Source organism: Aquila chrysaetos, chromosome 18 (genome assembly GCF_900496995.4).
Source record: "Aquila chrysaetos chrysaetos chromosome 18, bAquChr1.4, whole genome shotgun sequence".
NCBI classification, from domain to species: domain Eukaryota; kingdom Metazoa; phylum Chordata; class Aves; order Accipitriformes; family Accipitridae; genus Aquila; species Aquila chrysaetos.
The window spans coordinates 20,546,111-20,565,659 of NC_044021.1; the positions used below are offsets into that span (position 1 = coordinate 20,546,111).

Consider the following 19,549-nt stretch of genomic DNA (forward strand, 5'->3'; position numbering starts at 1 on the left):
CCATCCTAAACTCTTAGTCTCAAATACCAAATGATTTAACAACAAAATCGATAAAAAGTCTTCTTCCAGTAGTTTAACCAAATTACTATTTTGGAATTATAAAAATTAACCCAGACTGCAAAACAGCTCACATTTTTGCACAATGTCAGCATTTCATTGCTTTCCTTCCAGCCTAATCAAGTTGTTGTGCTATTACATGCTTACTCTGATCTGGTGAGTGTGTCTCCACGGCAGCAACATGCTCCCTGGGAAGGCTGGTGCTTCAAGAATGTGACTGATGCAGTCACCAGCTCTCAAAGTCCAGCATACCTATGGATACTGAACTACCAGGCAAGTGTACCTTCTGCTTGTTAAAAGCTAAGCAAATTAACAGTTGTTTTCTAACATGCCCAAAATTAAGAGCTCCCAAGTTTTTGATTTTGGGGGCTCTCCTGTTGTAATGGAAAACTTCTGCATGTTTCTTACTGGCACAGGCAACCCCTCCTATTAAGACTCAAGAGAGAAGACTGGGATCAAAGGCCCCTGAGCCTACCACCCAAACAAGGTATTTAAAAAAAGAAAAAGCCTGTTTAGGAGCAAACTGTGAGAGGACTGAGGCACTACGATTTAGAAGTTACTGACGTTTGGCCAAATGTGCTATAGTGACATTTTCTATTTTGTTTTTGCTCAACTGTAATAAATCAGACTGTTAAGTCATTGCAGTACTCAAGGAAAATGAACAGTCATGCGTTTTGCAAAACCGTAGTTAGAAGAGCCCTAAAAACTAAATTTGTGAGATCTCAATTAAACCATCTTTATTTAGGAATCCCTGAAATTCTCTAGCACATAACTCCCAGAGGCCCGGCTTAATTAGAAAATTGATCATGGGAAAACTTCTTAAAATGTAGGCTGCTAATCATAGCCTTCCTGTTATCACCTTTTGCCAAAGATCTATTGCTCACAGGGAGTTGTTTCTCCTTCCCCCTTTAGCCCTATATTATTCCACTCGCAATATTTTTAACCTGTAAATAATTACAGAGAGTAAAGGTAACTTAAATGCACTGTAACAGAAGCTATTAAGAAAAATTTAATCAGAGGCAGAAAATACAGTAAAAGTGAAAGCCGTTGTACAACCGCAAGGAGATGGCACACTCGTATCTATGCGTGCTGCTGAAAGATACTAATTATGCCTCTGGCAAAGGGCATACAGGCTCCTTCAAAGGAGCTATTTAAAGATAAGAACACTGCAGACAAACACTTCAGAGATATCTGTGCTATTCCCTTCCTTCTTGTGTTGGAAATTCTAGATCATAATTTAATAAAATAAATAACTAAATAATTTTTTTAAAAAATAATTTAAAATAATAGAAAGCAGGGGAGCCTTGCCAAGTCTGGTCAGTTAGATGTATTCCAGGGTGCTCAGATATTCATCAACTGTTACAGCTTTTTCATTCTGTTCCGCTTACCTTTTAAGAAGTAATTAGTACATTGTATTATCAAATCAAGAGTTCAGAAAACAAACTAATTAAAACTATGTCTAAAGCCCCTAGTATTCTGGATAATGAAACCAAGCAGGTCATCTTGGTTAAATTATCTCCCTTTGAAATTACCAGATGCTACAAAAAAAGGTAAATAAAAGTGATTTGAATCATTAGGTTTTCTGACACATAGCAGAAGGCCAGGTAAGTGGGACTTCTTTTTCCTAAGTATGGGACCTTATGCACATCAAGAGCCTTTCTTCCACATCGTCCATGATAGTACTGCTCCATCACTCACAGAGTTCAGCTGCTGCCACTTAAAATAAACCCTTCAGAGTACTGAAGAGTGAACTTGCAGTGGTGATGGGATTTTTAAATTTCTCTGTTTAAAAACAGAAAATGAAAGTACATGCTGACATGGTGTGACAAATTTACACTGTGCTTCTGACACCGCTGCTGGGTGCGGTGGGACAAGGACAGAGACATGACCACAGAGCTGTTTTCCCACCAGTCCTGGAGAAGAGTCCCTTGCCAAAGAAAAGCTTTGATCATGAATGCAGGGACTATATCATAAAATAATTTTGAAGGACTAGGACCTAAGAGAGTCCCAACTTAAAAAATTTTTAAAAAATTACACAAACATGGGGATTTACTGTCCTGGATCTTATCATCACTACACTTACTACTAAACAATTTTCAAAGTGCTGAACTTACAACCCTGCGAGTGTGCTCTTATTTCCGTGTAATTCTATGTCTCATTTCATCATGAAAGTGCAAACAGACAGGGCTGGACAGACATATGTGGACAGAGGTCAGAACATCCACATGTCCCACCATGCAAGCAATTTTTAATCCCTCAACACCTCAATAAATAATAGCACAGAGGTTCAAAACCAAAATAAACCCTTTCCAAAAAAATCACAAGTCTTCCCTATGCATGGTTTAAGTAAGCTGCTGGCTCTTCCCTCTCCAGGTTCACTGGGTACCACCAGAAGAGCAGCACCAAACTAAGCCTGCCAGTGCCCTGGACAGCCACTTGTGTGACCTTTCTGGAGCTGGATGTACCACCGGGCTGCTACATGAACTCCCTGCAAGCATATTAAGAACCAGCTTCCACCTCCTTTTTTCCAACGGGCACATCAAGAGAGACCACCACCTGGAGCTAAACCACCCAAGGGATCGAACAGGCACAATCTGAGGCAGCCACAGCCTCCTAAAGGACACAGCAGTCCAGACACCAAAGCCAGCACCATGCTAATAGCAATCTCAACAACCCCACTCGCTCTCCCTTCAAGCCACAGCTACCCTCCTGCTCCTCCACAGAAACACATCCAGGTAGCAGATGTCCAAGAAGATTTCCCCCCCTGTTTTTACTGGCTCTTTTCAGGCTTTATACAGTGGTGATGGAGCAATAAGCTTGTGGAGGTGCTGAAACAGAGAGCTGACAGCTTCCTCTTTCTGCTTTTCTTCAGCCTGTTTAAGCACACCAAGAACATGCCATGTGTGGCACTCAGAGCAGATTTTCCCTCGTGGTTTTTAATATAATTGTAATTGGGATCTTGCCGTCTGAACGCACGTGTTGTGTGAAATATATGAGTATTCCTGCATACTGAAGAAATTAGGAATGAATTGCAAGTTCTTAATTGACAGTACAAAACATCAATTATTCTACAGATGAATAACAAAGAAGAAAATTACAGGTGCAAGAGCTGAACAGCCACTGATTAAAATAAAAAAATAAAAAATAATAAAAAAAAAAAAACCACCACAAAACCTTCTGAATGAAGCACTGGAATAGGACAAAAGTACCCGTGCTTCCCATTTGCATTGTTAAAGCAGAATGCTAAGAGACGGTAAGAAATAAAAATGGAGATAAGTCACATCCCCACACAGGTTGCCTTTCTTTAAGTGCAAGTGCCTTCAAATCTATAAATAACACATGCTTAGTTAGCAAGCAGTGGAAACAAGTGTGTGAATGCAGCCATGTGTGCTCACACACATACACACACACACCCCCACCATCTGAATTTTCCCACCAACAACTGTGGCAGTTGGCCCAGATCACAGCAGTGACATGCTGCCAACAGACTGATCAACCTCACAGCAGACTAAATTAGAAATACATTTCCACAGATTAAATTTCAGAGGACTGTGATGCCACTTTAAACTCCATTAGATTCTGCTTCTCGCAATCCTTTAAACAAACACAAAAGCTAGCAAACCAGCCCCCTCCATCCCCTCCGCCCACCCGCTTTACCAGAAGTCCCAACAGGATGGAGGCTCCATATTGGACCAGAGTCAAGACAGATATATTAGCAACCAGTCTAAAGCTACCACTAGCCTAAAATCTCATAGAAGAGAAGAAAAAAGAAATCAAACCATGCTGCATTAAGGTGAGAAAACCTCAGTGGGAATCTACGGGTGGTGTTGACCAGTGCCGCTCGCAGATGCAACAGAGACCTTAGAACTGGAAAGGGGAACTCAAACACGCGCTTTGAAGGATTCAATCCACTAGGTAAGACTTTCGCAGACAAGCCCTATCTGTAACAAATGCACACCCTTTCAGCAGGTAATGGGACAAAACAACAGCAAGAGGCATTGTTCCAGCACATCCAAGGATGGAGCAGTGACTCGCTAAGGGGACGGGGTGGGGTGGCGCCTGCCAAAAGAGAAACATACCACAAAAGCCAATACAAAAACTGGGAGATTAAACTGAAAGATGCTATCTTCAGTACATGACTTGGGACACAGAGCCATGGAAAGTCCCAAGAAAAATGACCACTCGGGTAAGGTCTCCTTCTTTAGCTTACTCGGGACAGTGAGGTGTACCTCACGCTAAGGTCCCCAAGTCCGACGTGAAGGCTTGCAGATACACACCACACAGCTCCAGCCAGGCTCAGGCACCTGCTACTGTGAGATAATTCAAGTATCTTGCTGCACAACTTCAGATGCCTCATCTGCATTTGGGTTGCAGCGTGGAGGAACATACCTGGTTTAGTTATCACCATGGGAACAATCCAGCTCTTGGGGCAGCTAAGAACAACGGCATCCCCTCCACCCACTGTCAGATGAAAAGCCTCACTCAGAGTGAATGATAAAGGACAATGAATAGGTAGAGAAGGGGAATTTCCAACCAGATTTCTCCTCTTGCAGGAACAAGTACTCAGGCAAGTTAAGCACTTCTTCAGTTTATAGACAGACAAAACAAAGAAGGCTGGGGAGGACTTAGGAGAGCTAGACAAAAACCCATTCAGGATAACAGAGTGCTAAGCATGAAAGAAATTTCCTTTTGCACTATCACTGGCCTCATTTTATGGTCTTTACAACCATGAACTCAAATGCTCCTGCTGCAGATACAGTCAAATTGCTGAGAGTTGAAACGCACACAATATATTCAGGTGTAGCACTAGTACATTTGCCTGCTTGCTAGTCGGTGTGCGGTGCTACAGCTCGTTCTTTGAATGAATGTCCCCCTAGGCTGCTGCGAGACTCCTACCTCGAAGACAGAGGAAAGTGAGAAAATCTTCTGTCTTGGGCTTCCTTTTGGAGAGGTCAGAAATCTGAGTGGCGGGAGGGGGTAACAACGGCTCCACTATCTTTATTGGAGTTGTGCTGGGACTGTTTGGCTGGGACTGAGCAAACTTCCTTTGTGCTTGCAGCCTTGGCCTGTGGAAACAAGAGCATATCAGAAACACATTAGGCAGAACTTGCAGGAGAGACATCAGAACATAAAAATTCACTGTTTAAAAAATAAAAAAAAAAAGAAAGAGAGATCTGAATCCATCTCCCACCAACATCATATCCCTACCTATGTCAATTGTGAAGAAAGTATTTTATTTGCTTTACCCTTTGGTATCTTTTCTGACAATTTGGAAAACCAGAAAGGGAACATCTTGACTATAAAATCTGTTACTACTATTTCATATGTTCCAAGTATTTTCTTGCACATCATACAGTAACAGTTTACCATTCACTTATTTGGAAATTAAATCTGTATTTTGCACCATGAAAATGCAGACATTTTCAAGTATTAGTGTTCTTTGTTTCTTGTTTTTAATTAATTTACAAATGAGGTTTATTTTAGCCCCATTAAGGTTTTAATTTATTCCAATCTGCTAGAATCTTATTTACATGGTAAAATATATATTAATAGATAAGGTATCTATGTTAGTACCCAGTTCTACAAAAACAAAACCTTTAGGGAAAGATACTTTTGACACAGAAAATATCAGGTAAAAGCCATCAGATTTTTGTTCCCTTGGCCACAGCCTAGAAGACAGTAAGCAAGGAGGTCCGGGGTGGGGTTAAGTACTATTTGTGACAAATTCGTAAGAACAAAGGACATGCATGGAGTGAATTTGTCTCAGTCCTGGTACTGGGTGATGGACTGACACTCTCTGGTAAGTTTTAGAGCATCCCTGGGTACAGCTGTAGGAAATGAATGGATGCAGGTGGTTTTGGCAGTCAGGCTGCAAATTACTTCAAGCCTATCTGAAGGCTCTGATTAACTGCTAGGTGGCAATGAATATGATTTTCTTTAACATGTCTAGAACGCAAATTGGTATTAGGGAAAGCACTTTGGGGCAGGACAGATACCCAGAGGGGGTCTTGCTGGGAACCTGACTCAGCTCAGCATTTAAGAACATGCTAATTTCTCACTTAAGCAACTGGGATTCTAATTATGATCTTTATTACAGCTTCAAAAAGAAGAGAAGCTACTGAAAGAACTTAAAACCTCATTGAGAAAGGATGCAATTTTATGTCATTTTCCTCCCTAATAGCAGAGTATTTACATAATGTCAAACTGAAACACATATCAAATAACACTGAAGGAAAAGCCAGGTCTTGTCACTCTGCAGCAGGCTTCACTGTTATGACTTACAGAAAGCACAGTTATCCTTCAGCATGGATGAAACACGTAATTGGCAAACCTCTTTTTCATGGATATTAAACTTAAATAGTTGAGTAAGAGGAGGTTTGTTACTGTATTTTAAACTTCCACAGTTTTGTGGCTAAAATAGAAGGAAAAAAAAGAAGAAAATCCCAGCAGTGTTTGTATACATATATACACATCCCCTAATGACAACAGAGAACAAAAGTAGCATCAGCAGTTTTATCCCTAAACTCCGTATAAAATTGTCCATGTCCTCACTATCCAACTCCCAACTCCCCAAACAACAAAAAGCACAAGCCATACTTACTGCTTGTTTTCATCTTCTTAATGGCAAATACAGCATGGTGTTTATAATTTCTGAACTGATTGAACACATTGATTTCCTCGTATCTATGAACAATTATCTTTCCAGAATGAAGGTCTTTTACAGATCTGCCTGTATATCCCCAAAATTACTCAGATTGCCTTGCAAAGCTCTATTCCTTCAAGCAGACGGAGGACTCCCGCGCAGGATGAATGGGATTTTAATTTCAACCAACTACATTTCTCTCACCAAAACCACACATGTGGCCAGAGAAAAACGCTTTGTGTTGGCTTCTGTTCTGCACAAAACTTATGGTCTCTTGCCAAAAACCAGACTGCAAAGGTTTGCAAGCAACTCTGCCTGCTGCTCTCATCTGCACAGCGATTCTTCCCCATCAATGTGCTTCCTCAGCTTGGCTGTTAAAAACATACACTATCCACTCACCACATCTCTGAAACTACCTGCTCAAATCTCACTTGATAAAAGACGAGCAGCGAGGAGGACTCCACAACCACCACTACCCCTAAAAGTAAAGGTTAAGCCTGTTTCGTGGTTCAAAATTAACCCTTTGCAGCAAAGATCTGCCAGGGCTGTTTGCAGCGTCCCTATTATCGGTCCCTAAAGCATTGAAAGAGGATTAGGGAATGACTTGTAAGTTTGGCATAGACATGAAATGAATTAGTGAGTTGGAAGTACTTTTGGTTCAGTCTGTCTTTGCAAATACACTCTCCTCTAGCCATCCTTCCCCAGTACAAACAATTCCCTGCTCGTTTTGCTTGCCCACTTCCCACAGGGCGTACGGCCTGGCAGCATCACCAGCTCTTCACTACCCACCATGGTCCCGCGAGGGCCCTTCATTTCAGTGAGGACAGTGAAAAAATGCCAGACCTTCCCTCCACCCAGCTTCAGGCTATGACCGTGAACGTTTGCCGCTTCCTGGGGAGGCTGTGGAGACTTGTTGCTATATGGTCAGATGTGTCTGAGATGCTTCTCCTCAGACGCCTCTGTTGATGTTTGCTGTACTTCCTCCTGCTTGGTTTGAGCTCACCAGTGCCACAAAAACAGGCCTGCTCCTTATGAAATACCAATTTTTTATTAAAACCCTGAGCAGTTACAGGGCGTAGACATCACCAATTCAGTTTATGAACACTAGTAAACAAAGGCACGCTTTTGTGACTGCAGCACCCTTTAGGTTTCTGCAACAACTACTGTTCTTTGCATGGATAGGCATGTGCTCCATGGGCTTCTACTTATGTGCCTGAGGGTGTACAGAGCAAGCCACGAGCAAGAAACAAGGTATTCTGTAGCTACAACACACCAGGATGAGGCACCGAGGTTCGGAAACAAAAGCCAACCTTTTAAGCAGCTTTCGTTCCAGATTTGTGTAAAAATGACCAGTTTCAATGGTGGGTCAGCGAAGGAAAAACATATACATTTCAAAACATGGGCAACAACTTAAAACTGTTTCCTTGTGAAGGAGTGTATGCATCTTAATAACCTCATACGTCCCCATGAAAACCTCTAGAAGCATAAAACCAATTATTTCGGGTACGGTTTCACGTTACACTTAATCCAATACAAGTGTGAAGCTGCTGCCAAAAAAGGAGGTACCCCCCTCCACTATGGTTACATCAGATCAAGCATAGCAGCCCGTTGTACTCACTCACGCACCACTTCTGAGCAAGGCAGAATAGGTAAGGAAGTGATAAAAGTGCTTAGAAAGACGTTTTGTGTGTGATAAACATGTAACACCACCAGTCTGGCTTTGCTCTTTGCTTGTTAGTGCAATGATTTCTGCTGGAATGACCTATTTAGCGTGCATTTGGCAACAGGAGGCAGATTGGCATGAGTGGCAAAAAGAACAACAAAAATCCTGTTTGCGTCCTCAAAATAAATTACTCACTCTGTCCTCATTGAAAGGGTATATGCTATGTAAGACTTGCAAATATGCAAACAGACAAAACTTTGCAAGAAGGAAAAGGGTGAGGGAAGAACTCAAAACACCACCACATCTAAACATCATGCAAACACCCCACATGCAGCCAGAAATATCCGGACTATTTAAAAATAAATAGTAATTCCCCTTCTCTCAACAGAATGTTATTTTCATTCTACTGATTTCGAGAGACTTCACCACCTAACTATGACACAAAGTTCAAAAAAGCCTCAGCCTGAGGAAGCCTCACCTCCTTTTGGTACGCTTTTCTTCTACTCAACCAACTGTTTAGGTCCGAGACAGCAAATTACAGCCAGAGACTAAAACTCCACAACAAAATTATCCCGAGTGTACAAACTCAGACTAGGCTGGAAAACATTTCTCTCCAAAGCAAAATACACTTTCTGAAGCTTTTCCAGACTGGAATTTATTTTTAGTTGAATATTTTAAGCAAATTGCATTTTTTAGAATCAAAATTTCTTAGCTAAAAATACTTCAGAAATGTCTTTTAAAATAGAATATCCTAGCACCATTCTTTTAAGCTTGTAGAAAAGGACATGTTTAGGAAGAAAACACCTACTACACAAAGGCAGTCTTTGCAAAGCAAAGCAAAGCTCCAGCTAGTAATACCAGTCTGTGTTAAATTTAGTAAACATTAATACTCTAGGTAAGAGCGCATGCTGTGTTAGCTACAAACCAAGTATTAAATTATCAGTATGCAAGATTTAGTTGTACATCGGTACAAAAATCTGACTATTTTCAGTTTATCACTCCGTAACTCCTAAGTGAAAGCAAAGCATAAGTACTATAAAACATACACAAAGAACAACATGCACAATTGAATTGATAATATGTATGCATTCATACTATTTATAATAAATTCTGGGGTTAAGAGACTGTCCTCATACGTAAGCATCTCAACTGGGAAGAGATTTGCAAAACAAACTATCTTTTTCAAACGTTCTCTAATCTCCAGCAATCTGCAGGTTTTCACAAAACTTCCTGCTTGTTATGTAGTACAATATTGCTTGCTGTTTGGTCTCACAACCTTTCACTTACTCCTTGAACTTTGCTTTTGCCTTCACTATTTCCTGCTTTTCTGTTGCCTGATGTTTGTCCTTCCTTATAATGGCACCACTGAAGTTGGATTTCCAAACCCTACAGGAACCATAGCTTAGGTAGCTGACTGAGTGTCACCATTTCGTTATTAATTCCCGTTTTCCTTTTCAGTGCAGTGTATTTTTCACTTTCTGAACCACTAGCAAGCAGCCTGCAAGCTAAAGCGAAGCAATCTACACCTCTGTCTTCCTAAAAGCAGCGTCAGTATTTGGTTACTTTGCTTGTGTCACCTCTCCTGAGAAACTGCAATGTGAGTATTTGGAGATATTTATCACATTAAAATCACTACTACTAACTAGGGGCGATGAGCCAGGAATACAGACTTGCTTACTGCCTGATCTAAGGCTAGCTGTTGAGGAACCATCCTCTGTCAAAACACATCTTTAAATGGGGAGAGTTCGGGTTTCTTGTTACTGCTCAGTTAGGCTTTGCAGTTCCCAGATGTCTTTCAGTGTTATGCCTCTCAATCTGGGCAGCAGAAATTCAGTGCACCGTGTATTTACTTTTTTCCATCCAGGGGTTTGCCCTCGCATGGATACAGCTGAGCTAAGTTCTGTGGGACCCTTCCCATATTGCTGTCTCAACCTGTCTCATACAGCTACACACAGTCGCAGTAAAACATTACAGCTGTCCTTCCATCAGCGACTAGCACCCATTACAGGGAGAGCTGTGGCACAGACAGGCACTCTGCCTCACCGATTTTTGCTTTTGCGCTGTCCACTCTGTGCTAGTATCATTATAGTTTCCCCTCTGCTGTGTACCTGGGTCATTTATTTCCTTACTATGACACTTTGCTGGCTTGGCAAAAGAGTTATCTCTGAGTTTTACTTGTCCTTACCCCAATCTAGATCAGGTTCGAAGCGTACCATCTTTTGTTCTCATCAGAGCCGATACGCAACTTACATGTTTTGTTTAATTGCACTGTACAACATGACACTCGGTCTAGCGCACAACATGCCTGTTTGCAAAGATTCATTTGTGTGTGCAGCTTCATTTATTAAGGTAAACGTAACTCTAAGTGATAGGCTGTAGATATGTTCTGCCCTCATAAAAAAATAAAAGGTAATTTAGGCTTTAATAGCCAGGTGTCTGCTGCAGATCAGATGATTATCAAGTGTGTAATTTCCAGCTCAAAGAAAATCAACCACGTGACAGGCACTTCTAGGCAAGCCCAAGGATAGCATGCAAAACTTGGTGCTGGAGGTATCATTCTTCACAGGATAAATGGGAAATCCTTATCACCATCGCATGCACCAGAGGGAAGCATGGCTAAGCTGTATTTCACCCTTTCACTCCTGAGAACAAGCCCAAGACATTCACTCCAAACAGTAACCTTCCAGAGGACCACCAGATCATGAGAACAGGGCTCCAGAATTCAAACCAACAAGCTGTCTACATCAACACTGCCAAAACTTAAAGGAAACAATTTCCCCCGCCCCCAACTGTGAGGGTAAACATTACTTGGAGAAGTGAAAAAAATGGGTGTGGGTGTGGGTGTGTGTGTGTGAAAACTGTCCTCAGAATACAGGGAGATCTTGTTGGTTCTTCCTGGATCACACTTGAGTTCAAGTGTTAGCTCTGGTAGTACTAGGCAGCGTGACTATCTGTATGTGTTCATAGACTGCTGCAACCACTGTGTCCCAAGTTACGACGTCAGGTGAATAACCAGCATCACACACCAAGAGCAGAAAGCAGGCATACGAAGGAGTCCTTTGAACTGCATTTCCTCTCCTGCATCCCCCTAAGCTTCTGGGATAGTATTTTCTGCCTGTATCAGTGGTATCTGTTGCCCATTTCAACAACATGCAAGCTCGGTTACTGCTACCAGCAAGTTTGCAGTAGTGGAAACCGAGATTCAATCATCATCTGTGTCTCTGTATCTGTTTGTACCAGGAAGGAACTAGAGGGCAAGAGACCTGGTCACTCCCATCCATGCAGACACCAAGTGCAGGTAACCAGTACAAAGCATGTGGTCACTCTAAGATGTGACTCCTTCAAAATGTTTTGCAAGATCATGTAATCCAAGACACAACCCAGACTGGCATTACTAAGTAATTCTTAATCCTGTCATCTGATTAGAAGAATCTGGGTTAATTTTCAGTAAAACAAACATTCCAGTAAGGTTGAATGCAACAATTTTCAGAAGTTATTTTTACTGAGCCCTTCATTCACTCACTCTTTTTCACCTTCTGTGGTCCAAAAATTTAAAATTGGGCCTAAATTAATAACACGATTTTAAACCAGCCTTAAATTCTCAAGTGAACAAATCAAGGTAAAATACTAAGCCCATCTCCATTCCAGCCTTGACTGTTGAGCCTAACAGGGCACATTTCCATACATAACTCTGTTTGCTCTAAAACTTTAGCCACGATGAATGGATGCACATTTTCCTTTAGGTTTTTTTGTTTGTGTTTCTTTTAAATGGGAAACAGTTGGTTTCTGAGAACCTCCTCTCCTGCAAACAATGGAAAGGTGCTTGGGAATGCCATTTAATGAACCATAATTGAGCTAACCCATATGCTTAATGACTAGTTCAAAGTACAGCTGGCAGCTTAAACTTGTTTGCTAAAAACTGCTCAAATTATCACTAATTCTGGAATCACCTATTTTTCCTGACCATGCTCACTGATCACAAGATGGTATTTGTAGTGTCCAAAACTGCCTCACTTCAAGCAGTTTAGCAGAGATACTTATACCCACGAAGTGAAGTAGCTGACTGTTAAAACAATGTACAAGACAGCCTTGGGCAAATTGGGAGTTCTTAAAAGCCACTGGACACCGCTTACCACCCCACACCCCCCCCATTAATTGTGGAGGAACCGGACAACTCCAGCCACCATATACAAGCCTCATATATACTCCAACTCGCATATACGAGCGGCCACAATGACGTAGGGACGTAGACCTTGCCTGCTAGACTGAGGCCCATACGAGATGGTACAGATGAAGTTGTAGAAAACTAACACTGCATTCAGATCCCAGCTGTGGGACATGACAGGTTGCATAAAGCCACCGAGGCTAAGCAAGCCTTCAAATTCATCAGTCCGCATGAGAATCTAACAGCAACGCTGCAGACACTTCACTGTGGGTCCTACAAACACTCCTCCCAACGTCCCAGTTATTGCTGACAGCCTCACCACCACAGCCAACGGCATTCAACCGGACCAGCTCAGATATGCTCACACAAGCTACAAATGTGCATAGTAATGCAAAAGCATCCCCACTGAGAAGGGACAAGAAACAGGAATGTATTGCAGCAGTCCATTTTGGAGGGGGCTGTGTCCTGGATACATCTCTCTTCTTGCTGTTCTCTGGGCTATCCATGCTGCAGCTTATGATACTAGAAAAGACATGTTGACTCTATGGGACTACGCTATAGCGGGAGTCACTGCATTAGTGCGGATCAGTACTGAGTGCTATTTGATGAGCACTTATTTCAGCAGTACCATCGGTTCAACAGCTTCCCACTCCTCCTCACACTTCCTCCCGTTCACAGCTTGCTTGTGCTCCTGTGCCATGCTCTGGAGCCATTCTTCTGCAGTGTTTCTCATCTTCATCTGCTACTTGGTTTTCTTCACCGGAGCACCCTGCAAGCTGCATATCAAGCCCAGATACCTACAGAAGCACTCAGCAAACAGAGACCTGAGTTACCGGTTCCTGTATCCAGAAATGGGGGCTGCCCCTCTTTTCTGGTAGCATAGCCCAAGACTCCCCAGCTTGAGCCAAACCGACCACCCCATACCAGCAAGTTTTACAGGAAGCACATCACCAAGGAGTTACTTTAGACTAGGCCATTTTATGCTACGCTGTTGCACAGAGAAGAGCATCACCGCATACCAGAAAATTAAAATGCAAAACCATGGCAGCAGAAAAAAAAAATTAAGGAACTCGTTCGCATTTGCTTGTTTTTTTAATAATCACTAGCAGATGTCTGAGCGAGTATTATGCCCTGACAAACTTTTCTTCAAGGAGGGACCCACAAAAATAAAATTATTTTTTCACATTAAACCCTGTCCCATGTACTGGAAGTAAACAAGGCAAACTCCACCCTAACAAACACCTTCCACACTGGTAGGAGGATGTAATTTCCAGTTCACTTGCACGGTCTCCACCTACTGGCAAAGAACCGGCAACGTCCTGCTGCCTGGATTCGCTACAGGTGGAAGAGCGAAGCAATCCTCCTAGTTTTCTGATATTCAGTAAATCCAGTGTGGGGAAGCCTAGAGGCACAAAATGGTCTCCCCTTTCACTTCACCCACTCTGCAACACCATCCTTCTGTCTGCGTTGGATTACATGTAACAAGGTCCTTGTTATCTACCACAGATAGTTTTTTTTTTCAAAAGCCTTTTTGGCCCTACAAAAAGATTTCCCACCCTATGGAAGAGAGCGTACAAAATGTTAAAACCTGCCCATTTTCATAAAACTTGAGTGCTTTCCCCCTACTTAATGACACAGAAGCCAAAGCTACTTTTAGCGCAACACACTGTGCAACTTCAGTATTCTTCTAGTATCATTTTCAGCGTTCTCAGACATCTGAGGGACATCTGCAAAACCTGTTTGCTTCCCAGTTCCCAACCAGGGGACATTAAACAAAACCAGCACAGTTCAGATGACAGAGCTTCCCACTTCCTTACTCATGCGACACCCTCTGGCACTACACGAAACCCCAGTTCCTGATAAATTCAGTGCTGTTCTTTGTTCCATATCCCTCTTCAAAACGGTTACAGATTCAGACTGAATGGTGAATGATATGCCAAATAATACCAAACATATCAGCAGCTCCCTCCCTAGTAATCTGACCAACTGCTAAAACTCAAGAGGATGCAAGATCAAAGCTGTGCGACTGAAGGAAAATTCTCTTTTCGCTTTGAGCAGCCTTTCCTCTGCAATTGTGCTTTTAAAAAAAACAACTAAAAAAACCCCATGTTATTTTACAGATCATTTCATTCTTGTTTTCCAATCTCAGAAAAACATGCATACCTCAACTCTTGCAATCTTTCACCTTTGCCCTAAAAGCAACTTGCACTAGCCAGAAAGCCAGAGATTACTTCTGGCAGAGATGTCAGAAATAACAGTGTATGGATCATTTTAGCCATCATCTGAATGGCTGAAAAATTTCCTGTTCAATTAAGTCCTCTGTTAATCCCTACCATTTGAATAAAATTTTCCATCTGCTGGCAGGAAGTGATAAAAGTCACACAGTCAGTAGGTTGGGGGCATTTTAACCTCTTGCAGAGGTTGCGGCTTGCAATTTAACCACACCTGAAACCAGATATCTGCACTTCCCATGGGGCCAGGCTTTCGAAGGCTCCTCTACCATCTGGCTATTACCAGGGGCTCAACATTTCTCTTGTAAAACTACAACGTTTAGACGCACAGTGAGACAAAAATAAAGAAAAGACACAAGGCATCCTATATCTGCTGCACAGACTTTATTCTGATAAGCAGCAAAGTGATCACTTTCGCATAAAACACCCATCAATCACATTCACCATCTTGCCAAAAAGGATTACTAAATAGAAACACAGGAATGAGCTATCGAGGGAAAAAAATAAAATAAAAATTGGTATATTCCATTATGTTAAACCTACACTATTCTTACATGATTCTGAAGATAAAAGACAAACTTTAGCAGGTGCTATCTCCACTTTTTGGTCTCTTTGCCTACATCATTGTAATTTTTTGCATTAAGTTTCTCTTGGAAGCAAACCAGGACCCTCTCCAGGCTTCCTCCCCAGGAGTCAAACAGCCCATTCTTGCAAGTCAATCAGGCAGATGCAGTCAATAGTCCCAGTAACTCTGTTCATGCCTTCTTTCAAGCCATGCCACATCCTGCTACCAGTCAAACTGGCCTGAAAAGGAAAGGGGCCATTCACGCCGCACCTCTTCTGATGGACACTAAATCCTGTGAGAGAGGGCTGGCTGGACTGCCAGAGCGCGCTGTCTTTCTCTTCCTCCTGAATGCCAGATGAAGTAGTTGGGTACTAATGATATGGATGGAAACTATGGTTACAATTCCTGTGCCACCACAATCTATAGCCTTCCCCACAGACTTTCTTTCTTTACCTGCAGTAGTAAGTATTCAATACTCTCTTGCTTCTTACCGCATGCGCTGGCTCGGGAGACTCTAGCAAAAAGATAAGGTGCGTATCGAACTCATTTTGGTACCAGGTAATCATAGTAAAAACTGTGTAAAAAAAACATAGTAAAAACACAAACACTCAAACTGTGCATACACACCGCAGATTTGCCTGGGAAGTGACAAAAATACAGTCCCCTCTGGGAAGACTTTGTTCACAGAAGAGTAAGATTTATCAATGCTTCACCTTCCCTAATACCCTCCTTACTTTTAATCTTAGGATATGGCAGTATGTGAGCAGCAGGACACCTGACATTTGATAGTACAACCCAGACAAACTAAGAGTTTGCTGATGGTAGAAGGAGAAAGTCATGTTCCCTCTAGTCCTGCATCCCGTTGTGGACTTGGACCAGGAAGGGATGGGAATGCACTGTGCAGGCAGAAGCAGGGCAAAGGGAGTGGGACCATACCTTTCTGGAGCAGCAAACCACTGCACTGCCTCACCTGCATCTTTCCACCCTAAATGAGGGGGCTGAGTTTGGTTTAAACTGATTTCAGCAGCGGCTGCTGCAGAAAACAGGTACGGTATATGTTCTTCCTTTCATCTCCAGCCACACATTCCTGCTTATGCCAGCACTAGAGCTCCTGAGACCCCATAATCAGCTGGCTGAGGAAGTCAATCTAGCTGAAAATTAATTTATAGGTTGATTTTTTTTTTCTTTGTCGGGTTGGGTTTCATAAGCACAGAAATGCTGGTGGTGGCACAAAAGAGGTGGCAAGAACTCATGGGAAGGAAGAACAGGACTGCCTTTTCCAGTAGCAGCTTGCATTAAGATCACCGTAAGCTGAGAAACACATTAGTTACTGAACTGTAAAACTTTAACAGAAAATGTGCCTGGCAGCAATGCCAGTGTAGTCCCCTTTGCTGTCTTTTGCAACAAGGAGGCTAGTCTCCATGAAGACTTTGCAGCAAGGAAGACAAATTTGGGTGGTTTGTTTTTTTTTTTACTTGATAACCTTGGGGTTTTTTTCTTTTCTTTTTTTAATAATGAAAAGGTCTGATTTCCTGCACTTCTGCCCCCATGAGCAGACCACCCACCACTCTTCCCTGTACCATCATAAGCAAAGCCCCAGCTTACCGATGTTTAAAATAGGAAGGAGAGGATGGCATTCCAGATGCTGCCGACACTGACAGCAAGGCTGCGTGAAAGCTGAGCACTTGCTGATCTAGATGCCCCATAGGCGAAGCGTCCTGCTCGGCAGTGGCTAGCACACCACTCCCACTGGGCTCCTCTGGAAGTGTCCCTGAAGTGTGGCTGCCCTGCCACTGATCAGCTGTGTCCGGCCAGCACCTCATGCCAGTGCCCAGCCTGAGGGGACACCTGACAGCAAGAGTAAAGAAACAGCCCTGCGAGCAGACCACTTGTACCTTCCAGGAACACATGCTTGCAACAACCTTAGGGTCACGTTCAATACATGTCTCCGTTAGTCTAAACACACTCTGATACTTAATTAATTTCATACTTAGAGAGGAGACCATCTGCAGCCATTTTAATCTGCTGGTAACCTGCTCTGTGACAGGCAGCGAGATGCCTTCCTCTTACCACGTCACATTACAAACTCAACCTGGCACTAAAGGACTTCCCACTGTATATGTACATACGCAGACGCCAGCCTGCTCTACACTTCTGACACCTAGTCTCAAATGTGAACTGCGACACCGAGCCTCAAATGCGATAGCCCCAGCGCACACACACCTTGCTCCTTGCTGCATCCTAGTGCTTTTATTTTATTTGCAACCTGATCCTCCGTAACGCATTGCATACCTAAGCTTAAACTTCTCCTCAGATCCGCATTTTTCAGTCTCCTTGCAAGAGAGAGGTTCCTGCCCATCACTACAGCTGGCCATGCCCATCTTTCAAACCCCACTGGAGTCAAAACTGCCTCTGCCACAGCCCATCAGTAGCATCCGCTCAGCCCTGTCACCTGTGGCTCCAGTGGACAGGAGGACCCCCAGCAAGGAAAACTCACCTCACTAAGCACATTTTTGTAAATCTGTCCAAAAATCTCCAAAACACTGTGGCGCTTCCTGACGCCACCTCTCCTCCTCAACAGCACTGAGACAACGTTTGGTCCTCAGGCAAATCACTTTACTTTTCTGTCCCTTTCCCAGGCTAAAATTAGGCATTGACAAAAGGCAGGCAGGCAGAAGGATTCAAATCCTATGAAAAACGGTGTGTGCGTGCACCCATGCCTGTTTAAATTGGATGAGGACCTGAGGCTGGTTTGCCACATGGCCATGCAATAGGTTGTGGCAGAGTGCTCCCACACAGGAGCGGCAAGAAATTGGCAATTACTTCAGCTAGGACCACCGGTGAACATTCAATGAACTCTCGGCACCAGTTCATTTAGCTCTCAAAATCCGTGCATCTGAAAGGCAATTGGTGAAAACGCCATGCGAAACCCTGTCGAAGAACGAAAGAAGTGAAATTGGAAAGAGCACTTGAGCAATAAGAGAAAGCAGGCAATAAGGCCAGGAGGAATAAAGAAAGTAAAACATTGCGAGGGAGCGTGAAGAGCTGTCGGTATGTTCAGGAAAGTGGAAGTTACCTGAAAATAAAATGGAAATCCCACAAGGACCAGACAATGGAGGAGAGAACAGCAATGCGGCCGAAAACATGCCTGATTAGAAAACTGCAGAAATCTGACAAAATATGCAATGCTTTTCATACCCAGCCAACTGCTGAGCCACAGGTAAACAAATACATGGAGGATTCCATAAAACCCCCGAGTATTTTCTCTATTTTAAATTATATTAATTATGGGTTCAGTAGCTAGGGATACTGTTCAAAATAACAAACAAATGCAACCACAATAGGTTGTGTAAGCAACTGCCCTTAGCACTAAAGGAAATCTTAATAGCTTGAAGGTGAGAATTAAGTCAACAAAGTCAACAAATAAAATAAATGCATCTTTTATCACACCATTACCAAGGGAAGAAAATGCCAAAAGGCAGAACTAGAGATGCTTCTCCTGAGGCCTTGCTGGCAACACAAGATTGCCCCAATTTAATTAAATAAGTTTTGTTAAATCAGTTCAAATCCACGTGGACTGTTATGGGTTAAGAGTAGGTTAAACCAGTGCCTTGTTGACAGATAAATCAAAAAGACAGCCTGTCCATACAGCCTCTTGTGCCAGTTTAGCTTCATTAATTTAAAAGCTACATCTTAAGTTAAATTAACATAAGCCATCTAGAAATCTCAGCAAAGCACCACCACTAAGACTTGAATGATTTTGGATCAGTAAATCCAAAATGACTTCTAAAGCTATCCCAGATTCCAGCCCACCTATTCCAAGACCTGCTGTCTTCTGTGATGGTTTTCTACTGCAGGCAGAGGCAGATTTTGTCTTCAGAAGAAATTTAAGCTATATTTCCATCTCTAAATATTTAAATTCTTTACTTTGGAAAAGGTACTGACTCCAACCTCACATTTTGAATCTATATGGGCAATATTAAAAACATAACATATGGAGACACCCCTAGCCTCATACATTGTTGAAAATCTAGGTATGCGTTGTGCCTAACATGCCAATCTATATTTTTGTGCATTCACCAGTGCGAGGGACTCCTCGCAGCCAGGCAGCTTTAAAAGTGTTCCAGCTCTTCCGTGCATCACTGTTACATAAATCTGCAAGATCAGAAGCTACACTAGAACTAACTGGGTCACTAACAGTATCCCTCTTCATAGCTACTGTGTG

The 19,549-nt window shown here is 42.5% G+C and overlaps 1 protein-coding gene across 4 annotated transcripts in view; it reads right to left on the minus strand.

Moving 5' to 3' along the window:
- Nucleotides 1–19,549, minus strand: part of JARID2 (jumonji and AT-rich interaction domain containing 2) — a 224,868-nt gene that overhangs the window by 61,377 nt on the left and 143,942 nt on the right. For all 4 annotated transcript variants that reach the window (XM_030041831.2, XM_030041833.2, XM_030041832.1 and 1 more), the window contains one exon: nucleotides 4,954–5,123. In XM_030041831.2, the coding sequence (XP_029897691.1) occupies nucleotides 4,954–5,123 (170 nt within the window). The remainder of the gene's footprint in view (nucleotides 1–4,953; nucleotides 5,124–19,549) is intronic.